Source organism: Neofelis nebulosa, chromosome 5 (assembly GCF_028018385.1).
Source record: "Neofelis nebulosa isolate mNeoNeb1 chromosome 5, mNeoNeb1.pri, whole genome shotgun sequence".
Taxonomy (NCBI): domain Eukaryota; kingdom Metazoa; phylum Chordata; class Mammalia; order Carnivora; family Felidae; genus Neofelis; species Neofelis nebulosa.
Genome location: NC_080786.1, coordinates 78,689,439 through 78,715,946, shown reverse-complemented (window position 1 = coordinate 78,715,946; position 26,508 = coordinate 78,689,439). Strand labels below are relative to the sequence as shown.

The 26,508-nt window shown below is 47.7% G+C and overlaps 1 protein-coding gene across 7 annotated transcripts in view; it reads left to right on the top strand.

Moving 5' to 3' along the window:
• Positions 1-26,508, top strand: part of MASP1 (MBL associated serine protease 1) — a 63,056-nt gene that overhangs the window by 29,300 nt on the left and 7,248 nt on the right. For 4 of the 7 annotated variants that reach the window (XM_058730811.1, XM_058730806.1, XM_058730808.1 and 1 more), the window contains 7 exons: positions 1,689-1,885; positions 3,410-3,557; positions 4,884-5,002; positions 5,985-6,063; positions 12,279-12,416; positions 13,224-13,298; positions 17,238-19,718. In XM_058730811.1, the coding sequence (XP_058586794.1) occupies positions 1,689-1,885; positions 3,410-3,557; positions 4,884-5,002; positions 5,985-6,063; positions 12,279-12,416; positions 13,224-13,298; positions 17,238-18,121 (1,640 nt within the window). In that variant the 3' untranslated portion in view covers positions 18,122-19,718. Of the gene's footprint in view, positions 1-1,688; positions 1,886-3,409; positions 3,558-4,883; positions 5,003-5,984; positions 6,064-8,526; positions 9,271-12,278; positions 12,417-13,223; positions 13,299-17,237; positions 19,719-23,578; positions 23,717-25,125; positions 25,240-26,124; positions 26,311-26,508 lie in introns of those variants that run through there. The other 3 variants (XM_058730807.1, XM_058730809.1, XM_058730813.1) reach the window with 3 other exon arrangements.

The window sequence follows — 26,508 nt, the reverse complement described above, 5'->3', positions numbered from 1 at the left end:
TCCTTCTATCTCTGGTTTCCTGTCTTAATCAACACGCTCACCCTGCTGCCACCTCCGGGCAGGGCGAGGATGGAGAAATGGAAGACTTCAGCCACTTTCCATGAGGGCCTCCCTGACTAGTGGGGTTATCAGCACAGAAGCAAGTGGTGAAATGTAGCAAATGCTGTGGGCTCAGCACAAGTGACCTAAGTCTGCACGGTACCGTGAGCAGACATGTCCCAGAGATGGTGGCCCTTGGCAGAGTGGGAAGAAGAAGGAAAAGGAGAGTGCTCCAGGCAGAGGGAACAAATGTTCAGAGTCCTGATAGAACTTGGCATGTTTGGGGCATTGCCATCAGATCAGTATGGCTGCAGGGTAAAGACCTGTGTTTTAGGAGGGTCACTTGGAAGCTGAGTGGGGGATCATTGGAGGAGAGAAAGGCTGGAAACAAGACTTCTTTTCCTTCCTCCTTAAAAAATTTCTACTTTCTTCTGAATACAACCCTCATGTGATCCATCAGTATAAAGGAGGCACATACAGGAGTTTTCTTCAAGAGGGCTGTATTTTCCTTGGTTTTTATTCAGTAGGTATTTATTGAGTATCTACTACATACTGAGTCCGGTGGGGACTAAGAATGAGCAAGGCTTCTCAGTCTTTGTTTTCATTTTCTCCTCTGCCTCCAGGAGCCTTTTAAAACATTATCTTCCTAATTTCCCCTACCCATGAAATTTTAATACCACAGATAATACCGTATATATGTTTATATACTCTATGTCCCGTCTGTGTATTATGCATAAAAAGAGTAGCCCTGCCTAAAAAAATGAAAAAGCCTCCATGGGCTAAATGCCACCCCCCCAGAGAGTGCTTGGTGTAAGAAATGAAAAGAGGTGGGAATTCAAGAGGCCTCATCCTAACCATACTCTGCAGCTCACAGCTATAGGACTTTAGGTTAGCCATGCCCCCTCTCCGAGCCATAATTTTCTCATATTCAAATGAGCAGGATAAACAAGGGTTTAGAAAGGATTGACATCCCAGATCTGGGAGGGGTCAGCCCAAGGACAAAGGTTCAGTGGCAGATAAAGGGCCTTGGCAGGGCTAAGCCATGGCCAGGGTCCCAGGACACTGGATCCTTGGTTGCAGCTACAGTGGCGAACAAAGCAGAATCCCTGAGCTCAGGGAACTTACAGTCTACTGGGGGCAAGAAAATCCCCCAACAAATATATTGCATAATGTCAAGCAGTGGTCAGCCACATGAGGAGAAACAGAACAAGGTCAGGGGCCAGAGAGTACGGATATGTGTGAGTGTCCCGTGTTGGATGAGGGATCAGGAAGGCTTTGAACAGAGACCTAATGGAGTTCTGGGCTGAGGGGAGAACAGACAAAGGAGGTCTAGAGGTTTCCCCCTACCAGTCTATCTCAAAACTTTTCCTTCTCAGACCCCCTCTGCCCCACACCAATACCAGAGAAGCTGATGAGAAGGTTTATCACACTCACTGCCTTTGAGTCTTGACTCTGAATATTATGAGGTGTGTGACCTTGGATACATCACTTCTCCCTGAACTTCAGTCTACCCATCCATAACATGGGGCTAATGATGCCTTCCCATTGCCTCTCAGGACCAGTGGGAAAGTCATACAGTAACCGATGAGAAAGGGGTTGCTGTGGCCATGGCTGTAGTGTGCCACTTTGCTCTGGTATGTTTCCCACAGTGGAGTGCAGTGATAACCTCTTTACCCAGAGGACCGGCGTGATCACCAGCCCCGACTTCCCCAACCCTTATCCTAAGAGCTCGGAATGTTTCTACACGATAGAGCTAGAGGAGGGTTTCATGGTCAGCCTCCAGTTTGAGGACATTTTCGACATTGAGGATCACCCTGAGGTGCCCTGCCCCTATGACTACATCAAGGTAAGCCTACAATGGACATTTGCCCTGGCCATGCTGGGAAATCTTGGCTGAATTGGGAAAATTGATATTCTTGGTCCTCCAGTTTCTCCCAGGATAGAAGACCAAGACCAAAAATTACTTAAAATAGTGCCTACCAGCTTCATCAGCTCCAGCCTAAGGATCTTCCCTGATCCAACACTAGCTCCTTGGCCACCTGTAAAATCCCTTTTGCCATGTCACGTGATATCACCATGAAGGAACACCAGAGGTGAAGGTCACGAGGACCATCTTAGACTTCTGCCTACCACGCGTAGTATCCCAGGAGCTATGCTGTAAACCTTCTCCAGGCACTTAACCTCATGGGGCTTCACTTTTCCCCCATTCACAATAAGATGACAAGATGGAGATATCACCCAAGATTGTGGAAGTCACCAGATGAAGGGTCAGGAGTCCTGGTCCTCGGAGGTGGAAGAAAACACGAGTTAGAGGCACAGGAAGGACCCATACCTGGTAGTCAGGAAATATAGATCAGCTAATAGTGCCTACTTCTTTCTCTCCATCCCCACTGACTCCATTCCAGGAAAATCCCTCTTATCTCCTGGTCCGTGGCAAGGCTTCTAGCTGTTTTTCTTGCTTCTAGCCTTGCCCTACACAGTCTGTTCTCCATGACATCAAGGCTGATCTTTATAAAATCCAGATCCAATTAGGACTGCTCTTGGAAGTAAACATAAACCCCTCAATATCATGTGGTGCATACCTGCCTTTCCAACCTCATGCTATGGCACTCCTTCTGTTCCAGCCACTCTGGCTTCCTTCCCTGCTCTTAATGCTGGGCTCTTTCCCACCTTTGGCCTTGACCTTTACATATACTGTTTTCTCTGCCTGGAAAGTATTCTTCTCTCTTCCTCAAGTGACAATCTTCTACTCATTCTCCATGTCTCAAATCCAGTGTCACCTCTTTGAAGAAACTTTCCCTGACCATCTATTTAAAGTTTTGTCTACAAATAAACAAATAAATATTTTATCTATTATATAAATGATGAATTATATAGGTTACATAGATTTTACTACATACATTAGAAATATATAGCATATACTTGTATTATATATATATATATATATATATATATACATATATATATACACACACACACACACACCATCATGATTATTTTTTATAATTATTTTGCTTATTTATTGTTAGTCCCCCCCCTCGCCTCCATCCTCGACTAGACTGCAGTTTCTTTGAGAGCAGAAGCCTTTTCTATCCTATGCACCTAGACAGGACTCTGTCCCATTCTGAGACATAGTATGTTCATCTTGGAGCAGAGGACTGCCTTGTCCACTTCCAAGTCCATTGTGATCTGTAAGTGAGAGAGTAGAGATGGAACTGTTTGGTGAATGCTAATGCCCGCTAAAAACATGAGTGAATACTATGGGTTCACATGGAAGCTTCCAGAAAGCCAGGGTTCAGTTACAGAGATGGTCCCAGCAGCTGCCACCACAGCTCAGATGTGACCTTTTTCTCTATCTTGCCCCTCACAGATTAAAGCTGACCCAAAAGTTTGGGGGCCCTTCTGTGGAGAGAGAGCCCCAGAACCCATCAATACCCAGAGCCACAGTGTCCAGATCCTGTTCCGCAGCGACAACTCTGGTGAGAACCAGGGCTGGAGGCTCTCGTACAGGGCAACAGGTAATACAGCCTCTTCCCCCATGGGTCACACTTAGTCACCATGCTCAGCCCTCATGGGACAATAGCTGAGGGAGGAGGGATGCAGGCCTGGGACTCCTCTGGGGACGTGACAGGATCCTCAGCTCCACTATAAAGGAGGTTGGGGCCAAGTACATTCTGTCTCCTGACTCAGTTTACCATCCAGAAAATGGGGGCAAGGGCAGCAATAATGGTGGGATTAGACTAGACATAGTTTTCAAACTTGCCGCACTTCAGAATCACATAAAGAGATTTAAGCAAGAACAATAATAAACAAACAAACTAACTAACAAAAAAAACCTTATTTCCTGAACTCTACTCTTTCACACTGATTCATTGGGCCTGGAGAGAACCCTCCCAGCTCAGCCCTCTCCAAGTCTGGGGCAGGAATTTGAGTGCGGGCCTATAGCTCAAAACGTTTCCTCATGGTGGTTTGCCTCCTGTGGCCCCCAGACTGGCAGCCTCCATAGGCCTCATTCCCTAGTACCCCAAGGCAGCCAGTCCTGGCCCAAAGCCTGATAGAGCTATGTGCCCCAGGGGTCTGCAATAAGCCGAGGAAAAAGAGGATACTGGTTGTGGCTGATCTCATAGATCTGATATCCTGACCTTGCCTGCATTATCACATCAATGCCTGGTTCTGGGGAGGGGAATGGAGAGTGTATTAACAGTTTGTCCAGGAAAAAATGCCAGGGGTAGAGCCAGGCCTGGGAATCCTGTCCAATTTAGGCTTCGGAAGGGCGGACTCAGAAGCATATGGTCACGGTCTCTCTCTAACACTCTGAAGAACGGTCTTGGGGAGAAAGAGCGATTAAGTCATACTGAGCTGCCCAAGAGAATAAACTTTGCCCAGTGAGTGCCAATGACAAGGATATAAATTTCAGTGAAATAGGAAAACACTGTTCCTTTCATCAGAGGAGTCCAGTAGGAAAGGTACAGGTTTGGGAGGTATTAAGCTCCCTGTCACTGTAGGAATGCAAATAGATGTTTGACATCTACCACGGAAGATGTTGTAAAGGAGGCCTCAGACAAGGGTTGCACTCAATGACATTTAATATCCTTCCTACCATGTGTTGTGATTAAATCATTTGGCCAACCCGCTCATTTTACCGATGAGGACATAGAGGTCCAAGTTGGAAAGTGACCTGCTCAAGGTTCCAGAATAAGTCTTCAGAACCTAGTAGGTACAGACCCCCAACACCTAGTTCTGTGGGTCTCCCCTGCACCATACCTTGCACTGCAGGGGCTCGCCACCTGATGCAGCCTTTTCCTTGTTTTCTCACCCACCGCTCTTTCATTGCTCCCCACCAGGGAATGAGTGCCCAGACCTACAACCTCCTGTCCACGGGAAAATCGAGCCCTTGCAAGCCAAGTATTCCTTCAAAGATCAGGTGCTCATCAGCTGTGACACAGGCTACAAAGTGCTAAAGGTACAGGGTCCTGCTGGGGGAGGAAGGGCCACCAGGCCAGAGAGATGCTCCTGTGCCTCCCAGGCCAGGCGGGCTTCCCGGAGCTTGCCATGGCCCCTCCACAGTATTTACCAACTTCCCCATAAACCTCCAGCATGTTCCAGAAATGCCAGCCCTCTGAAAATCCAAAGCATGCATCCCAGACTCTCACTTCTAGAAATGGCACAAAAGTCATTTATCAGAGCTTGGGCTGGTTTGAATTGCAAAAACAAATCAAGATCCGTTCAGCCCTACAATCAGGACAAACAACCTTAACGGAGTTCATCAGTCAGGCCGATTGGGGGAAACTGGGATGGGAAGCAGAGATTTGAGAGGTGGCACATGGCTCACTCTTCCCAGGAGCCTCCTGGCTACCTTGGAAAATAGAAACAAAAGCACCTCCGAGGCCTCACCTGAGATGAATTAAGGTGGGATCTCTGGGGCAGGGCCAGTGATTGGTTTTTCTGTTATGTTACCCAGGTGAGTCCAGTGCGAGCCAAGCTGGAGGAGCTCTCACAGAATGGGTCTCCACGTGGGGTCCCCACCACAGCATCACGTCACTCGTTAGAAATGCAAACAGCAGTCTCCAAGCCAGGCCCACTGAATCAGAGACTCCGGGGGTGGGGCCAAGCAGTTTGTGCAAAAGTCTTTAGGCATACGGATGCTTATGCACATTTGAGAGGCCCTGCTCTGGAAAGAGAGTCAAGGGTACAGATTTCCCCTCCAGGACAGTTGCCCCAGCCCTTCCTCACACGCAGCCCTTGCCCCTTTCCGCGGTCAGAATGGGCACCATGAATTCAGAGTCTGTCTTTTCCATGAAGTCAAGCTTGCCCTTGGAAGCCAGTGGTTGGAAAATGTTAGTCGAAGACAACTGGGTATGGAATTTGAGCCGGTTGTACTGGGGAACAACCACCAACCCCACCCCTCCTCCCTCTTGCCACATCTTCTTCCTGTTTCTTCCTAGGATAATGTGGAGATGGACACATTCCAGATCGAGTGTCTGAAGGATGGGACATGGAGTAACAAGATTCCCACATGTAAAAGTAAGAGAACAAAACTGGTCTATGATAAGGATAATGAGCTCCCCAGCATTGGTGGGTTCCAATCAGAGACCACACAAGGGTGAAAACCTGACAGGTGTGCTCAATGAGGGGTAGGGCCAGTAACTCAGCAGACACGTGAGGGCTGGACCGAAAGACTATTGTTTGTTTAGGGAATACGACATTAGGATTCCAAAAGAAACTTCTTGTTGGTCCCAGTTTACTTCCCAAATACTAACTTTACCTCTGCCTGCAGGCAATTGCCAAACTTGCTAAAGAAGTAGCTTGTCCCCAGCTCCGAAACTAGCTCTGGCAATTACTAATTCAGGAAACTATTTTAGCACCGGTGCTCAGAGCCAAATGACCTTGCCAATCTCTATGTGGTCATCAGCCATACCCACTAAGGTTTCTGCAACAGCTCATGACTTAGGGCCCGTCAGGAAAGGCTGTGAGGTCAGTAGAACTGTGCGAAGCAGGGGCCAGGGGCACAGCTCTGTACTGGCTCTTGAGACCCTGAGATTTTGCATTGACTCTGCTCCTAACCCACCCCGTGATCATGGACAAGATCCTTCACCTCAAATGTGCAATAAAAAGTTGAACTAGCTTTCATACTTTAGAATACATTGGGGCGTTTCTCAAATAATATATTCCACATAAATCACCTAGTGTGCACTGTGAAAGTATAGATTACCAGCCACCACCCTGTCCCCTACCCAGGTCGCTCCAGTTAGAGACTTGTGAAGACCACAGTTTTAGGAAACTCATTATGGCAGCATGGGGGAAGAGAGGTGTGGTGACGGGAGGGTGGGAAGGGAAGAAAGGGAAGGGGCAAAGAGAGGGTTGGCTTTAGGAGGGAGAGGTGAAAAGGCAAGAGTTGGTCCCACCCACCCCCCTTTCATGGCTTGCCATAAACAGTGGAGTAGTATCCCACTTCCCTGTAGTTAGGAGAACTAAATGGCTCAAATTCTCTAGGCAGGCAGATCCACTCCCAAAGCCCCAGGGGGGGATTCTGTCAGTAGGAGCTCTCTTGAGGCAAATCCCAGACAGAATTTTAGAAAATACACTTGCTTTTCAAATCTTTCTTTTTTATATGACAACGTGGCTGGAGTCAGAGCTCAGGGTGGGAAAAGGCAGGGCGGGGGGGAGGGGTGCATTTTATGGCTTCCACTAGTTGGATGCCTATAGGAAACAGGAAATTCAGGTAGAAAAGAAAGGTCCAGAAACTGAGGAACTCAAAGGCCAGCAGACATGTCCACCACCTTCTCCAACGCCTGGCTCACGTGTAGTGCTGCGACTAAGTTCTGTGTGAATACTGTACAAGGCAAAACAAGGGCACATTGTGAAGGAGGAAGCAAAAGAGAATGTGGTGTGGAGAAGACAGGATGTTTGTAAAGTCAGAAAGTTCTAGATCAAATCCAGACTTGACCAGTTGAGTGTCCCTAAGCAATTTACTCAGACTTCCAGCCTCAGTTTCCTACACTCTTGATTCTTCTCAAGACCAGTTGGGCTAATGTACCTACTGTGCCAGTGGAGCACCAGGAATAAGTGAAAGTTCATAAAAGCTTCTCTCTTCCCTCCCCACCCCCCACATCCAAACTCCTCACTAGGCAGAGGTTTGGTTTCTCTCATTCATACTTTTGGAAGGTAGAAAAGTTTAATAGTAATTTTTCCCCAATGAAGCATGCACACTTCGATTACAACAGAAGTACTTCATTTGATGGTACTATTTTAAGTGACTTACGTTAGTATACAAAAGAATGGCCGTCATTTTGTACTAAATAAGAGGAATATTTTTTTTTCTCCTGAATATGGCCTGGTTCTCCCAACATAGCCCAGATTAGGGTTATTAGAATCCCAATTCAGGCATACCTGGCACCTGTACTCATTCACTGAATAGGTTTTCACCGAGCATCTCTGCGTCCCAGACATATGCTGGGTCCTAGGTGCAAAGATGAGTAGGACTAAGAAATTTGAAGTCCCTAGGGATTGTGGGGCAAGAGTTTGGGAACAGGAAGTGTGCATGTGTAGTGAAGAAACTTGCACTGGAACAGGAAGTGGAAATGATGGAGGGTTATCCTGACCTGCCTCCACCTTGCCATGGCCACCCAACACAAGTACTCTCCATGCTGAATGCCATATGTCAAATGAAGGTTCAAACCAGATGAAAACAAAGCTCGCTTCAGGGGCAGAATGCTGGAATCCTTGTGAGCCAGGACTTATGACCCTGCAAATTCTCAGAATGGTACAAATTCCACAATCCCAAACTGTCATCCACACTGGCTGTACCTAAACTGCATTCTTAATCAATCTGGTGGAGCGATTTCTGTATTTCCTGCATGAACTGTTTCTGCTTTGCTTGCTAATTTTTCTCTTTCTCTCCTTTCTCTCTCTCTCTCCCTCTCTTCCTCTCTCTGCTTTCTTTCTCTGCACCTCCTGACCCCTCTTTGATCTTCACCACGGTGGCAGAAACCGAAATGGATGAGGAGAACGAACTCGGGTCAGAGCAAGAGACAGAGTGAATGACGGGACCCCTCAGAGTGCAGACATCCAGGAATGGACCATACCCAAGACCCTGGGGCCCCAGAGCTACTCCACCCCTCCCTACCCCACCAACGCTCCATTTCCAATTTCTGTGCGGATTAGTGTGGATGCTGAACAAGGCAACACAGCGTCAAGCAGTTGAAACTGCTGTGTAATGGAGAACGGTTCCCTCCTGGAGGGCCCACCCATCATTCAAACATTACTCTGGAAAATAATGAGAAGCCAAGGGGGATTTTTTTTAGCACCCTCCAAGCGGACCGTACAATTCTCAAAGGAAAAATGACTTTGGTTCCAGAGACACAAGATTTCATATACATACAATCACACAATCACTAGGCTGACCAGGTCAAAGTGAGCCCTGGTTCCTCATCCACTCCACACTTCAAGTTGAACTGGGCCAGAAGGCCTGTGACTTTATGACTTTAGTATTTTTATTTGTTGCTACTTTCTAACCATGAGTAGGTGTGAAACTAACCATAACTCCTAGAGCATGGCTTTTTAGGAAATCTAGACCTGTTCTCATCCACAGAAGTGTTGCTTCCACCTAGACCTAACACGGGACTGAAAGCCCATTATCATTATCATTATTAGTATTCTTTCCTCTGGACCAGGGCTTACAAATTTTGCATCTCTGAAAATTCCCTGATTAAAGGTTTCAAAAGATAGGTATCACGCTTGAAAGCACAGTCCTCAGCTCTCGCGCCATGGGCCATCAATGGGTCACGATAAAGGGCTCTGTTAGTGGCAGCAGGAATCTCTGCTTCAGCCTGAACAAAATCAGAATAGACGCATCTGAGAAACCCTTCATTACTGTGACCAGTCAGTCAGTCTATGTGGTGATTAATGAGGGCTTTCGACGAGGGCAGAATCCTGCACAGGTGGACAATGGCAGGTCCGGAGACGGCAGTGCCAGCCTAGGGCGGGGTGCCCCCGAGAGCAGAGATGAGGTGGGCAGTCAAGACGGGCATCAGTTAAGTCAATACTTTTAAGCCCACAATGTGTAACAGATATTTTACTCAGTGTGATAGAGGGGATCCTAACTTAGTCAGAAGACCCGATATGGACCCAAATAATTGCAACACTGGGCAACATAAGATGCACGCATCAGAGAGATGAACAGAGGCCTCAGCAAGGGGAAATAGGGAGGCAGCCCTCTCCAAGTAGAAGATGGAGAAAAGGCTTTCAAGAAGAAGCAGCGCTTGATCAAGGCCTCAAGGGTGGCCAGAGCGTGGACCACATGGTTTCCTGTGTGGGGAAAGCAGGCGAGTGAGCGGCAGTGTGAGGGTGTGTGATGCTGGAGCACAGGTGCACCGAGGGTGGGGACCAAGAGATGCTGGGGTGAGTGCCAGGGGAGCCCATGGTGCATTGTTCTGCAGGAAGCCCCAGATTGTGGCAAAGCACACTCAGGATGGCAGGTCAAGAAGGATGTGTCTGAAGGAAAATAAATGGCAGCCAGTAGTGACAGCAGAGACAGTGTGTGGGGTGCGTCCCATCCCAGGGAATGATGAGAAAGGGCGTCCAAGGGAATGGAAAAAAGGAAGAGCGTTTTGATTCCAGAGTGGGGAACCGGCCAGAGGGAGTGTGAGAGAAAGGATGAGACCCCTTCCAAAGCAAAGAGGCTAGGCTAGCTGAGGAAGGAGGCTCTGGGTATAGCATCTTTGACTGCACCAGGTGGGGCTCAAGGCCCCTGGGAAAGGGAAGTTGTCTCCAGGTCCCAGAGAGGCATGGCTCTTCACCTGATACTATAGACTTGGGAGAAGTCCCAAGCTGAAGCGACCCTTTATTATATACTATTTATTACCTCCATCTGCCTAGAGGGCCAGCAAAGTTCCTTCTCTAGAGTGATGAGAAAGCAGGTACTCAAGAAATATCTCCCCACCATTGCTGGCCAAGTAACAGTCTCTCAATAGACTGAACTTCTAGCCAGGGCTTCTAGGATCTAAGCCCAACCCTGCAATTCCTCCCCCTGGAACTAGGTATTAGGTCCAGAGGATAGGTAAAATGAACCAAAGCTCAGAGACACAACAGTAATACCAAGGTCCAGGCACCAGTGAATGGTATTTCCTAAAAAAGGAAGAAAGATCTGCTTTGAGACTCAGCAGGAAAGCACATTTAAAACTGTTTTATAGCTTTAAATAATAGATGTTATCACCTCTGGTGACCCTAGTGCTGACCTTCATCATACAGAGTAGAACAGTGTCTTTAGTTTTGGGTTATCAAAATGAGTGGGAACGATTTGTCTAGGGAGACTAGAGGTCGAGACAAAACATTAGCCAGTTCTCTTGGCTTTTGCCTTCCTTGTGGATAGGAGACACCTGCTGTTACCCTCAGCTGTCACCGCTCTCCTCCACATCGAAGGGCCTTGGAGCCATCTATGTTTTAAATTAGGTAACTCTTTATTCGATCAAAATGATAAATTTAGAGTTCTAAACTTAAAAATCACAAATTCTGGGTAGCATCTCAGGGGGAAATTGCCCTCTCTCTGCTTCCCAAGGAGGGGGGATTCTGGAAGTTCTGCTCTGTGGAATGCTGTCCTCTGAAATTATCAGAAGATTAATAGTTAATGTCCATCATTACCCAGATAATACTGATTTTAAGCCATTTTACCTAGAAAACAGATCCTTAGGAATTGTTAGTTGGTTTTCTCAAAAGAAACCTGAATTCAAAATCAGGTCTAGTTTTCTGATTGTACCTCATTGTGTGACCTTAGGCCAGTCAAGTCTTCTCTCTGGGCTCATCTGTAAATATATTCTGGATTGTCCACCTTTGGGGTTCCTTATGAACTGCAAAGTTCTATCTATGACTTTTCTGTGATTCTTCAACTCTGACATAGGCTGTTAGCCCTAAAATGAAGATGCCCTTAGAAATGAGCACCACCCCCTAAAAGAAGTCCCTGAAGAGACCGTTTGATAAATTGGGTCCTCAGCCCATGACCTGGGCTTCTGACAGACTTGTACTGGACTTTGTGCTGGCAACCCCCTAAGACCACCTCTGAGGAGCAGGCATCCTACCGCCAAGCCCAACATCCAGCCCCAACAATTGGAGAACATAAGCAGGTGAACGATTCAAACTTAGCCCACCCTGGGCCCCACCTCCCACCTTCTGTGGCCAAGATGCCCACAGAAGGCCAGCAGGGTGGGGCTGTGTGTTCATGCAGGAGCTGCTGTATTTCTGTTTGTTTTTGGTATTTTTATGCCAGGCACCAATGTGAGCACATTAACTGCTCTTGCTCAGCATGTGGTCGGGTCTGGAAGAACTGATGATTCCTTGGTTCGTGTCAGCCAGAGTTTTTTCAATGAGCTATAGGCTTCATGCTTGGGCAGGAGAGACTAAGAGGATTGCACAATAGAACTGGAAGTCAAGGAAAGGACTATGTGGGGAAGAGACTGGGGTCTGCTTAAATCTCAGCAGCCCTGCCCCTGCCCTGGAGTTGACACGAGGCCAGGTGAGTTGGCCACACAGTAGTGCCACAGTAGATGGAAGAGACCCCAAAAGCACAGCTACTCATGGCGCAAAGGCCCTGTAAAATCTCTAGGGTACCATTCTCATAGACTAGAGCACCGCTCTCTGAACTTGTGTGCAGTGCACAACCTGCACATCTATATGAGACAGATCCTTCATATGGCCCCAAGGAGAAGAGCACAGGGTAATTAAGAGGTGTTACTCTCTTCTCTCAGTTGCAGACTGTGGAGCCCCAGCAGAGCTGAAACATGGGCAAATCAGCTTCTCCACCAGGAACAAACTTACCACATACAAATCTGAGATCCGATACTCCTGCCAGCAGCCCTACTACAAGATGCTCCACAATATCACAGGTGAGCCCTCCATGCTAAACCAGCCCACTCCCACCTTGTACCATTTGGGCCTCAGGGTTGGACGGGGGGATGAGGCAGCCAGTCTACTGGCCAAAGTTTGGGAGGAATTGGAAGGAGAAACACCTGGGGGCATGTCTTACCTCTCCCTGCCTCAAGCTGACATCCCACGGGTTAGGCCACATGGCACCCCCAAAACCCTCACATGCACACTCAGAGCCCCTGGCAGAGAAGGAACCCTCAGGGAGACGGTAAAGCCAATCAGCCAAAGCCTCTGCCACAGATTGGTACTAAGAAAATTCTCTAAGCTTCAAAGCCCTCACTTTTCAAAAGGGGAACTCGTAGAGCTCATGTGAGACTCAGATGAGATGGCAGACACAAGTGTGGACACGAGTTTATTAAGTGGGGAGAGGAGGGCAGACAAGTGCGCCACGGGGAACTGCAGGAGCAAAGGTCTGGTGACTGAGGAGGAGGAAGTGCCTTCCAGGGGCTGGGCTGGATCAAAGGAAGGGGCAGCCCCAGACAGACAGGAGTCAGATTGTACAGAGCTTTGGACACCATGCTGAGGAGTGTGCTGTTTGTTTGTGAGGGCAATGGGGAGCTCTTGGTGATTGTGAGCAGAGGGAAGGCATAGATTCTAATTTTAGAAAGGTCCTTCAGGGTGCAGAGAGGACTGGCCTAAAGAGAATGGCATCAGAGAGACCCCTTGCAATGGCCTACTATAAAAGAATCAAGAACCCAGATCTATTTTCCATGTGCTACAAATCAACCATTCTCTCCCTTTTCTCCCATCTATTTTCACTCTCCCAGGTATATATACCTGTTCTGCCCAAGGAGTCTGGATGAATGAAGTACTGGGGAGAAGCCAGCCCACATGTCTACCAGGTACCTGACCCTCAAGTCCTCTGCCTCCAGGTCTCCCATCCAAGGTGCTCTGGCTATTGATGGAGAGTGGATGGGGAACATGATGCTTTGGTCCTTTGTTAAGGGCTACCTCAGAGAGCCCAAGATCAGGTCTTGGCAAACCATCCAGCCTCTACATTCAGCCTCTGTTATCATGCCAAGAGCCTTCCTGTCTCTTCTCTCTGCAGTTCTGCTCCATTCCCACCAGGCTTTCCCTCCAACAGTTTGTGTGTGCACCTCCTGTGCACCAGGGAAATCAAGAAAGTGGGCACTCTGTCCTCAAGTACTCACTGTGTTGTAGAGATGAGCAACATAGGACAAATAATGGACAACTATGGGACAGAATAAGAAGTTCCTCCAAAGAGCAATGTATTCAAGTCTTACTGACCACTGCAGCCCCATGGCTCACCTACTCACCCCACTCTAAGATGAAAAAAGAACTTTGTGGTAACAGAAAGTGTCACTGTGCATAGAGATTTGGGAGACATTTTGTGGATATTTGTGTTAGCATTAAAAATATAGGTGATTTGCATTGCAATCATAGTGCACACATATATTCAAATCAACTTTCTAGAAAACTGTAGCCTCAAACACACTCTGTAGGGTGAAACAAATAATCCACACCAAAAAGAAAATTAATAGTCATGGCACAGAAATATACACTCTTAATAAAAGCAAAAATAGCAGAATTGACTTAATTAATCAAGCAGAATTCATTAAAAGATACAACCATTCAGGACAGCACTGAGGAGTGATGCTGACCCCACCTACATATTTGCTGGAACAGCAGGAGCTTTGCAGTATAGTTAAATGTTGCGTGGCATTTGTATTTTACTGAATTAGAGTGTGGGGTAAACTGAGACAGTGTATTATCTGAACGGTACATTTTAGTAACCCTCAAAATCCACTCAGTAGGCTTCTATATGTTAGATATAGATGTTAAAATAGAAAGACTATAGGGTTGTCTACCATTATCTGTAAGAGCCAAAGAAAATGTTAGCATTCTATGTTGGCCATCACGGTTGCTATGAGATCCTACAGAAGGAGGAATTCACTGCGTGTGGTAGTCTGGGAGTGGAGGAGTCAGGACTGGTTAGGAAGACTTCACTTGGGAGGGTTTTATACTTAAGAAAGAAGTTGGAGGAGGTGAAGCAGAGGAAAGGTCAACCCACTCATACTCTGGTGATCCCCATCATCTCATTCAGGCTTAGCCAGGAGCACACCCAAGGGCACAGAGCACACCCAATGTGAACCCTCAGAGAAGATGGGGAATGGTGGAGCTGTGGAAAACTGGAAAGCCAAATCCCCATGTTGCTAAAATACTATGTGGGCCAAAGGTAAAAGCATTGCAGGTGGATTCCATCCTGGGCAGCCATATTGCAACCTCTGGAAGGGGAAGAGGCATTGAGCTGGGAGTCAGGGGCTTGGGTCCTAGTCCTGGTGCTGTCATTTTCTTATTGTGATCTTTGGTAAGTAATCTCTGGGACTAAGATTCCGTACCTCAGAAGTGAGGGAGTAGGACCAAGTGATCCATAACATTCTATAACCTTCAATGGTTATCATCCTCTATATTTACACAAAGCATCTTGGATATAGTGAGTCATGAAATTCTTTTAACACCTGGTATTGGGAAGAACTGTGGTTTACCATTGGACCATGCCAGAGATTTCTAAATCCTTTCCTCCTAAAACACCAAAATTGAACCCAAAAGCAAACCAGAAAGGAGAAAGCCATTTTATTTAACATCATAACATCCACCTTTCCAAAGAATCTTATTAAGCAAATACTCTCTGCCCTTCATTTTACATGTGAGAAAACAGGATCAGTGAGGAGCACTGATTTATCCAAAGCTATCCACAAAGTTAGGGGCAGAGCTGGAAGATGAAGCCAAGAATTTTGCTGTCAACACAAGCAATGTTGAGCCATTCTTGACTCTATGTTTCATGGCATCCTCATGGACCCAGAATTCTAGAATATTATATTTTTGTTTTAAGGGCCCTCCCTCAGTACCTCCAGTGCTCTAGAGTCTGAATTTGGCTTCAGTGCAGCTGAAGCTCTAGTTTTTCAAGAAGATTCCTTTATTCCAGGAAAGATTGGATGGAAAAGGGTAGCAGCCAAAAAGAAGTTCCCATTTCAATGAGCTCGCTCAAGGCTTGTTGCATCATTCAACCTCTTGAAAGGACAAAAGCACATCAAGATGAAAAACAGACTTTAGTGCAGAAAATAAAACAAGAGTTAGAAGAAACAGGCTCTACTTCTGGCTCTGTCACTAATGACTTTGAGTATGTCACTTGCCTTCTCTGAACCTCGATTTCTCCATCTGTCAATTAGTGGTGCTCCAAGCTTCCCCAGCTCTGACATTGAAGAAAGGCACCATTCAGAGCTGGCTTTGTTGTAAGCATGAACTCAACCACAGGCATGTCCCTTACCAGATGAGGCCCTTTCAGCACTAAATGAGTTGTTGTGCAGGGCCAGTCACAGATTGCCTTGAGATGTCACCTTGTAGGCTGCTGCTTGTAATTGGGAGTCTGGCCTTCAACTCTGAAAGACCAGGCCACAGAGAATTAGCAAAGGCCAGCTCACATCTGGCCTGATGTGAAGGACAGAGTGCCTAAGGATCATGTCAGAAGCTTTTGGCATCAGGAAGAAGAGCATCTGAAAAACATTGGGTTGCTGAAAGCCTGACCTCCCAAAGTTGCCAAGAAAACAAATATTCCTTGGTCTTTAAAGAATTGTTGAAAGTATCCAGAACCAAAGTCCCCAGGCCATTTGCAACCAGGAGGAAGCCCACACTCACACCAGGCTCACCTCCCAAGCCTAAGAGCCCTGCTGGGAAGGCCCATGTGAGCTTGTTCTTGGCCAGCAGGGGACTGGTACTGAAGACCCTCTCTGCTCATGGGCCAAAGACATTTGGCTGCAGGAGGCTGGTGGTGCATGTGCATGCTCGGGGTACAACTCAGTGGAACGAAGTTTGATCAGACCTTTCTTCTTCCCCTGAAGGTACTACATGGTTCCTGGGTGCAATGATGGGTGGCTCAGAGCAGAGCCCATGCATCATTGCTTGTAGATTATGCCACTTTCCCCTAACCTTGGATGCCCTGGGCATGCATTCATAGCATGAGTCCTTTAGGCCAAAGAAGAAAAAGTTACAGAGCCCATGACCATGATCTGTATACATAATGAGGTACTGTGGGATATGGGACAAGACATTGATCTTAGAATCTAGTTAATTCCCCTACTAACTTAATGGTCATGTGTCTTGGGCTAATTGCTTAGCCTCTGGAGAGTTTTACTCCCATAAAATGGGGATGGCCATGGAAAATGAAATAAAAATTGAGGGAATTTGGAATTTGAAGGATCCATGGAGATCATATTGGCCAACTGCTTCATTTAGCAGATCAAAAATTAAGAGACAAATTTACTTAGAGTCACACAGTACATAGGAGAGAGAAGCTGGGTCAAGTCCCCAGGTATCTTGACTCCCAGCCCAGTGTTTGCTGTGACCCGCTGGACAGTCTTTTAGTTTCCTTCCATCGCTCAAAGCCCATGACCTATGGTTTTCAGAACTTTTCTAAGTATCCACAGCATGGGCCTCTTCTGGAATATGAGCTGGTCAAAGCCGAAAGTGATGTTGGCTGGAAATGATTCAGGATGGTGAAGCCCCCACACATGAAATGGTCTGGTCTGTCGATAGCACTGGCTACAGAAGGGCCAGACCATACACAGGCCAGACCAGAAAGACAAGTCGAAGATGACACCTGTGCAGAACTCTCCCAGGCTAGTGTGGCCCTGTGATGTAGAGTAGGGTCCTGTGTGGCATAATCTACAGTGAATGATGTGAATTTCTTTCAGCAGCTCTTTCCATATGTCTGACCTGACCAGTCTCTGTCTCTTGTCCCCATTCCCTCCTTCTCCTTACAGTGTGTGGTCAGCCCTCCCGCTCTCTGCCCAACCTGGTCAAGAGAATCATTGGGGGTCGGAATGCCGAGCCTGGCCTCTTTCCGTGGCAGGCCCTGATAGTGGTGGAGGACACCTCAAGGGTGCCAAATGACAAGTGGTTTGGGAGTGGGGCTCTGCTCTCCGAGTCCTGGATCCTCACAGCAGCCCATGTGCTGCGCTCCCAGCGAAGAGACAACACAGTGACACCGGTCTCCAAGGAGCATGTCACCGTCTACCTGGGCCTGCACGATGTGCGGGACAAATCAGGCGCTGTCAACAGCTCAGCTGCACAAGTGGTGCTCCACCCAGACTTCAACATCCAGAACTACAACCATGACATAGCTCTGGTGCAGCTTCAGGAACCTGTGCCCCTGGGACCCCACGTCATGCCTATCTGCCTACCAAGCCCTGAGCCCGAAGGCCCAGAGCCCCACATGCTGGGCCTGGTAGCTGGGTGGGGCATCTCCAATCCTAACGTGACAGTGGATGAAATCATCAGCAGTGGCACACGGACCTTGTCCGATGTCCTGCAGTACGTCAAGTTACCTGTGGTGCCACACGCTGAGTGCAAAACCAGCTATGAGTCTCGATCGGGTAACTACAGTGTCACGGAGAACATGTTCTGTGCCGGCTATTATGAGGGTGGCAAGGACACGTGCCTTGGAGACAGCGGTGGAGCCTTTGTCATTCTGGATGACTTGACCCAGCGCTGGGTGGCCCAAGGCCTGGTGTCATGGGGGGGCCCTGAAGAATGCGGCAGCAAGCAGGTCTATGGGGTCTACACAAAGGTCTCCAACTACGTGGACTGGTTATGGGAGCAGATGGGCTCCCCACAAGGCCTGGGGGCGCTCCAGGTGGAACGGTGAGCTGACTGACTTCCTCAGGGCCTGCCTGCCCCACCCCAGCCCGAGTGAGTCTGCACACGCACTTCCGACAGCACACTCCACGTTACTCACCAGACCAGATGGAATGGAACGCGCTGTTCTCATCCTCCCAAGACAGCCCAGGGGCCATGAGAGCCAGCAGTGTGGAATAGGAAAAGGCTGTATAAGAGACCTGGGTGCATGGCCCTGAGCAAGCCCCTGCCCCTCTGTAGGCCTCACTCTCCCCGGCAGCACAGTGAGGGAGACTAGACCTCTGGCCAATCCCAGCACTCCTCTTTGGGAGCACTTGACCCCGGTGGCCTTATGCACTCCTAGTCACTTACCAAACGCACTCCTCGCACTGTTGGTGTGCCCGAGCTGGGACCTGATTGTTAGAAAATCTTTCCTTATGTTGAGCTGAATGCTGAGTCCGTATGTTTTCCCTGATCAGCCCTGGCACAGACAAGTCTAGTCTCTTCTAGGGTTTTAGAAGACAGGGATCAGACCCCCGAGGCTCTGTCTCCTAGGGTGATGCCTTGGAGTACTTTTGTTCCTTAGGTTTCTCTCCCAAAAGCTTCTTGTAGTCCAAGCCATACGCCTGTGTTCTCTATTAAAGGAATTTCAAAGGACAACGAGAAAGCTGGGAAGGTGTTGTGGTGACCAGGAGGAGGAGAATATCAGTGGGAGGCCCCCCATCCCTGATAAATTCCTATTGTCAATTCTGAACACATCATTTAGACCCATATGTTACTCTCCAATATCAGCTGACAACATGGGCGTCCACACCTGCCGCTCCAGACAAGCATGAAGCAAACTTCCAGCTTTGAAGTGTATCATCTGCAAGGGCGACCTGAGCCCCAGCCCTAGGCATGGAGACCCAACTGGATTGTTTAGAAAAAGAGAAGGCCCACACGGTGTCCCGTTGGGCTTCTGGGCAAGAAAATGGAAGAAGGGTGGGCTCAGGACATTAGGAGTAACCTGATCTCACCAGACTGCCCAGCGTGCCTACAGTCTGAGCTCTTCAGAGAACCCACCTGGCATGGATGTTCAGAGAGATCCACCCCTCCGGTTTCCAGGAGCCCGAGTCATGGGAAGCAGAGACTTGCCCATGAAAGGCAGGGAAGAGAGAGAGACAGCCAAGAGTGTTGGGTTCCAGTCCCCTAACTGGCTGTATAACTTCTCACAAATCACTTTCCCTTTCTGGGCCTCAGTTTCCTCATCTAGAAAAGGAAGACATCAGATCCCTCTCAGTGTTCTTCTAGTGCTAGCATTCAGTCTTCTGACTGCCAGAGCCTTTCCCTGGCTCTCACAGGGCTGACTGTGTTCCTCCTCCCCAGAGCTTGCTTTTCTGGAGATTCTCCATCAGAGAAAGGCAGCCAGAGAAGTCTCTTGAGAAGAATTCCAAGAGAACATTGGGAAGTGTCCGCTTGTCCAATCAGTCCATGAAACACACTCCTATGTCTATGAACAGTGCACATAGAGAATGCTGTATTTTGTATATTTCATACCACAAGCTTCACTACTCTGCAAGGTGCCTCTGTGCTCTGTTTCTCCTGTCAGGGGTCTAAAGTGGAAATAAACCCTCTGTGGATAACAAACAGCCTTCATTCTGAGGTTTGGTTATTGTTGATGTTTGTGTATTTTGACCTTTTGAAGGAGACTGGCCCCTCATTAAGCTACTATCTCTCCCATTACAGAAAAGGTACAACTTTTTGTCATTTGGACATCATCCAAGAAAGGGTAAAATGAGGAATGGAGTCAGTTATGGACATGTGTCCCCCAAGGCTGTGTGACTTCACTGAAGCACCTGTCATTTAAGTCCTTAACTTCAAAGAGGCCAAACTAGCATGCAAGACAGGGTCACGTGCATCCTTGTCTCACACAGGTGAAAGCAGTGAAGTGTCGTAAGAAGAGTAGAGATCACAGCACTGTGGGCACTTGAAGGCGGGAGAGTCACAGGGCTGAAGGGGATTTGGGGAGCTTTATAAACAGGCTGCAGAGAACACACCAGGAGACAGGAGAGAAGGGCCAGTGTGGATGAAGATCAAGCAGGGAAGCATGCCTGAGTGGAGAGGTGCATCAGGGAATCAGGGAAGGTGGAAGGAGTCTTAAAGGCCATACAATGGTTGTACTATGTCCTGTAACCAGTGACTCTCTAATTGGGAGTATATTAGAATCACCTGGAGTGCTCCTTAGAAATGCAGATTCCTGGGTCTCACTGGCAGAGGATTCTGAGGGTGGGCAGCACAGTGTGGGAAGTGGGGGGAGGGGGAAGGTGCTGGAGAAAAAGGTGCAAACCCACCAGACCTATGGCTAAGCCATTGCAGATGTGGGAGCTGGGGGAGTTTAAAACCTCCAAATGATGTATTCAGCAGGGCTCAGTGTATAGGCCTGGTGTGAAATAGTGCAGGCACGGAGCTGGTGGGGAGGGGGGGCACAGCTAACCTGCTCATGAGGGCTCTCCATGGATGTGCTCATGGTTTGCCTTTGTTTGGGGTTCGTATCATAATGAAAATATCATGTTTTTTACACTATTGAGAACTAAAAGAATCCTAAATTATGCTTGACATTGTATATGTAGCTGGTCTCGAGCACTATCCTGTCTTGCGTTCTAATGTGTTTCAGATTTTTACTATCCTCTAAATATTAGTACTTTATGTTGTGACATATTGAGACACTGAGGTATCATGAGGTTACATGGAAACCACCTTGTGACATGTCAGGGAGGAGTCACATTACTCTCTACTTCCCCTGGTGATTTTTTTTTTTTACCAGCTTTAGGATGCAATCTATGCAGACTTTAACAGACATCTGGAATATCAGAGGGGAGAAGGTCACGAGCAATCCAGCTGGAGATGTAAGGAATGAATAAGCAAGAAGGGAATCACTGAGAAGTTAAGCCAGGTCAGAGATACTGATTTGGAATCCATCAGGGTACAGTAGGATGGCACAGGAGATTGCTATTATCTACCGGAAGTGTCCAGAAGAATGGGCCAAGGACTGATCAAGGGTGCTGCAGCATGGAAGGCTTGGAGAGAAGAGAAACTCCAAGAAAGAGACCAAAAAGAGGGGTCAGAAACACAGGAAGAGAAGTGCTTCAGAAGCCAAGGAGGCAGTATCAGGAAAGGTACAGTAGTCAGCAGTGCCAATGCCACAGGACAGTCTGAAGCTAACCTCCAAGCAGGACACTCCCCAGGGACAAGGACCCAGCCTCTACTGTCCACTCAGAGGCTCTAGGAAGCAGGGCCCCTGCTGTGTTTAAATCTCCAACTCTCCCTCCTCCTCCTCCTCCTCCTCCTCCTCCTCCTCCTCCTTCTCCTCCTCCTCTCTTATCTCTCTCTCTCTCTCTCTCTTTCCTTCCTTCCTCTCTCCCTCCCTCATTTCCCCCCTCTGTCTCCACACTTTTCCTAGGTTTTATCTCTCTCTCTTGAGGCAGGCAACTATCCTTACATCCACTTTTCTCTATGACTTACAGTAAAATTTATATGATTATATGCTTAGTTCTCTGGGTTTGGATTCCTTGAAACCTACAAATCTTTTACCACAATCCTTGACTCTTCAAATGAAAGTTTAAATTTCCAACTTTTCTTTCTACTTTGCTCTTTCAAAAGTCAGAATTGTATCCAGCCTCACCTAAAACAATGGATGCTCAGCTTTAATAATAAGGAGCCAGAGGGCAAGGGGAATTCCTGGACATAGAGAATATATGACAGAAAATTTCAAATCCTGTTTTCCTACACATGAAAACATGTCTTTTGAAGTCCCATGTATGGGTCCAGAGTCATTCTACCTCCATATATTGTTGTGGATCTACTAAATGTCCAAATAGCCACTTTATTTCCAAGTGTATGCACAGTCTGGCACTTTCTTCTTCCAAATCCACCTCCAAAGGAGAGGAGAGGATGTGGAGACTAACTGTCAATTCCTCTTTCCATAAGTTTGGCTATGGAAGGGAGGAGAAGGAGAGACTGTAGAATGAATGAAAAGCCAGGAAAGTGGAAGTGCGATTTCAGGATGAGAACACGGCCATGTTTTGGAGGTGTGGGCAAAGGAAAGATTCAAGATATCAGAGAGGGATGAGAATCTCCCAAGCCAGGCCCCCAAGAGTGTGGAAGTGAGAAGATCCAGAGTCCAGAATTAGTTCTGAAGAGAAGAAGGTTTATAGACAGGGGAAGATGGAGAGAGAATGCTTGGGAGAGTTCCCACCCAGTGGGCTCTGATATTCTGCTGGGAGTGGGGACAGGACATTAGCCTGGGACATTAGCCAAGGGCATGTAGAATGAAGCTACTGGAAGATACTGAAGATGCAGTCAAGGTTAAAGCACATCCATCTGGGATTTCCCCAGCCCTACTCAGCAGCCTGGTGACAGCTACCAAGAAGGCAAATGGCTATCTGGATCCAGGGGCTTAGGGTATGAGTGCTCTAGGAAGTCACATAGTAAGAGTTAGTGGTGCTGGATATGGTGGGAAAAGCCCTGAAGTCAGGAGACCTAGATTAGAATTTTGCCACTAACTCATAGAGTAGCTCTTTGCAAGTTAATTCCCTTCTTAAAGCCTCAGTTTCCTTAGGTGTATGATGAGAGGGATAGACTAGATGGTCTCCAAGGCTGTTCAGCTGTAAGGTGCTGTGTGTCTGTGTCTGTGAATCCAAGTCAGTGGAAACAATATGGATCAGAGAGACCCTTGGAGGGGTCTTCAACCCCCCAAGGCCCTGAGGAAGGGCTTCTCTGAAAAGAGATCCCCCTGGATAGAGCATGAAAATTCTTTAATAGTCAGGACTCTTTCATTCATGTAAAAGAAACCCAATACAAATAGCTTAGGGAAGAGAGAGAGGGCGGGGGAGGGAAGGAGGGAGGGAGAGAGTGTTTGTGTTATAGGCTCACATAGCTAAAAAGTCCAAATCACAAGACTTCAGGTATGGTTAGATCAAGGAACCCAAATATCAAGATACAATCTCTCTCTTGCTTCATCCTTCATCATCTAGACCCACTTTTTTCCATTAGTAGCATCATTCTCTGAAGACTCTCAATGAAGTGATCATTGATAGATCTTGGATTATAACCAGCAGCTTAGCAACCCCAATAGAGAAAGGCCTTCTCTTTTTCTAATACGTTTAGCAAAATTCCCAAGGCCAGCTTTCATTGGGCTAGCCAGGGTTACATTCCCATCTCTGAGCAATTGTTGTCCCCAGAGGATGAGAAGATTTAATTCATTAGGTCTGGCTCACATTCCTATGTCTGGAAACAGATGTAAGATCATTCCAACTCAGGACATAATGGACTAAGAATGAGGGAAGAGTAGACCCCAGAGGAAAACTGGGGTGCTATTACTTAAAGTGCAGTGAATGCTGGGAAATCAAAAATAATAGATGTTCCTAAAAGACGATGATGAGCTCATACCTCTAGCAAAGAGCAAGATGAAGCCCAGAGTGTGATCTGTCCCTCCCTCCTTTGGCTGCAGTGTGTGGGCTCCCCAAGTTCTCCCGGAAGCTGATGGCCAGGATTTTCAATGGACGCCCAGCCCAGAAGGGCACCACCCCCTGGATTGCCATGCTGTCACACTGGAGTGAGCAGCCCTTCTGTGGGGGCTCCCTTCTAGGTAAGGAGATGTGGAAAGGGTGGGGGACCCAGGATTCGGGGACTGGGTGCAAGTGAAGGGAACCAACCTTCATTCTAGAGACTGATCAAGATTTCTTCATTGAGAATCACTGTCCACACTAGTAGCAGGACCCAGAAGGACAGTGTGGTAGGAAGAGTCCTTAACTGCAGCTAGGAGACATGTGTTCCTGCTCTAGGTTGCTCCTTCAGTCAACAAACACCTATGAAGTCCTGGTCAGTCTCTGGCACTGGGAAGGACTAAGTCAAGGAGTCAGACCCTCAAACATGAATTACAAGGCACTTATGTGCAGCTCAAAGGCATGGTGACTAGGGCTGTGGGACTGGGGAGAACCAGGAAACTCACCCTGGAGAAGTCAGGGAAGGGAGATTTACAAAGGCCCTGAGTGCCATATTTAGGAATTTAGATCTCTCCTGAAGGCTGCTGCAGATTTATAAACATATTATGGAAAGTTCTTGCCGGGGTAACACGGATTGAAGGAAGAGTGAATCCAGAAGCCAGGAATTCAGTGAGGTAGCCATTGCAATTGTAGGGAGGGAAGTCATTAGCCTCAGCATGAAGACATGGGACAAGGGAAAGAAATAAGGCAGATTCGAAAGGATTAGGAAATAGGACGGTCAGGATTTTGCAAGGAGTGAACGTGGGTGGGAAGGGGAGTAAGGGTGGGAAAGAAATGGCTGACAGCTCTTCCCATTGCAGTTTGGTCCAGATGATCAAAGATCCATTCCAGCTCTGACATCATAGGAAAAATGAATAGCAACCTAGAGTCCCTGGCCAGTTCCTGGTCTGATCTCTGAGAGATCAGAAGGCATGAATGGGTCCACATCTGCCTGGGCAGCTCCCAGGCTGCCAGCCTTGTCTCTCACTGACTCACCTTCCTGACAGTACAGTCAGGTAAGGACATGTCCGTGCTAGATCAGTGCTTTTCAAACTTTAATATGAATAGGAATTACTTGAGGGTCTTGTTAAAATCCCCAGATTTTATTATAGAATTAATAAAGATTCTATTTCAGGAAATCTGAGGCAGAGCCTGAGAGTCTGCATTTCTAAGAAGTTCCCAGTTGAGGCTGATGCCTAAAGGGTAGCCAGTAAGCACAAGGCTTTTTGCGGACCCATCTTGGGCTGTGTGGAGTTCACCAAGCCCATAGGTTTAAGGGAGCCCTAAAATCCCATTGAAGATGTTCAGTCTTGGCCTCTTGGTTAGAATAGATAGATGAAATCACAGATTTAAATCCTCATCTTCAGATTAGGGTCAAATGAGTGTCTGAATTCGGGCTGTGAAACACAATGGAAAGGGGAAAGCCTGAAGTAGTCTGAAGCTCTCACCTCAAGGCAATAGAAGGCAGGAGGGGGCAGTCTAGGGCAGTACCTATGTACAATTCTGTTCTCAGGCTCCAGCTGGATTGTGACTGCGGCTCACTGCCTCCACCAGTTACTCAATCCAGAATACCCAGCCCTACAGGACTCAGACCTGATCAGACCTTCTGACTTCAAAATCATCCTGGGTGAGTGAGGGGCAGGCTGACTCCTAAAGCCAACAGTGGTTCCGGGCATAGACTGTGTCCACTCACTCACTCATCAGGGCAGGACACCTGGGACGAAGAATGAGCTAGAACTGGAGTCCAGAGGCCTCAGTCCTAGCCCAAGGCTATGATTTGCAGGTAGTGAGACCATGAGCAAGTCGTTGAAGTCCAGCCCTCAGTTTTTATAAGTAAAATAAGGATCCCAGTCTAGATATTTTCTAAAGACACTTCAGGCTTCTATGAATCCATGGTTTCAGGTAAGTCACACACAGATGATCCAAGCTGACCCTCTCTTTTATAAAATCTAGACCATCAGCTGATTCAGTTCGGTTCAGCACATAGTTACCTACTGACATTATGCCGGGATCTAAGAACACAGTGTAATTAAGAGCCAGTTCCTGCACCCCAAGGAACTTACAGCCTACTATGAATATGAACACAGAGACCTCTAGTATAAGATAGGAAGCAGAGGGTCCTATAGGAGGGGAACAGATGAGGTACCATTGGAATTCACAAGAAAGAGACTTCTAACTGAAGAATCTAACGCAAGAATCGGGGAAGCTTCATGGAGGAGGGAACACCTGACTGAGGCACTGAAGTGTGATTATATAGTTTGGACATGTGGCAATGATCATCAGAATGAGGATTATAAGGCAATGGGATCAGTTCAAGAAGAAAGCCAGAGGTAGGAGCCCATGACTTTGCAGAAGTCGAGTAAGGGGATGGCTGGAAAAAGAGCAGTGAGAGGCAGAAAAGGGTTAAGGCTGAAAGCAGGCTGGGTGGGACAGGGGGTGACTGGGGACAAGGTGTGATCTTACCCTCCATGTCTCCATTACCCCCATGCCTCATGGGCCTTCTCTTGCCCAGGTAAGCATTGGAGGCGCCGGTCAGATGAGAATGAACAGCATCTCAGAGTCAAACGCTTCTTCCTCCATCCCCTGTATGACCCCAACACATTTGAGAATGACGTGGCTCTGGTGGAGCTGTTGGAGAGCCCGGTGCTGAACGACTATGTGATGCCCATCTGTCTGCCCGAGGGGCCCCCACAGGAAGGTACTCTGCCGCACCCCTGCTCCTGCCTCTGCAGAGCAGCAGGTGCCTTCACAGGGACTTCTTCTCCAGCCCTGGGGAGGTTCTGGTGCCAGCCGAGCCTGCTGACCATGTCTGCGTGATCCCTCCGCTGCCTCCCCTAAAACAGCTAAGTCAGAACCGGCTCCATGGCAGGACACAGTAAATAGGCAGGCTTGACCA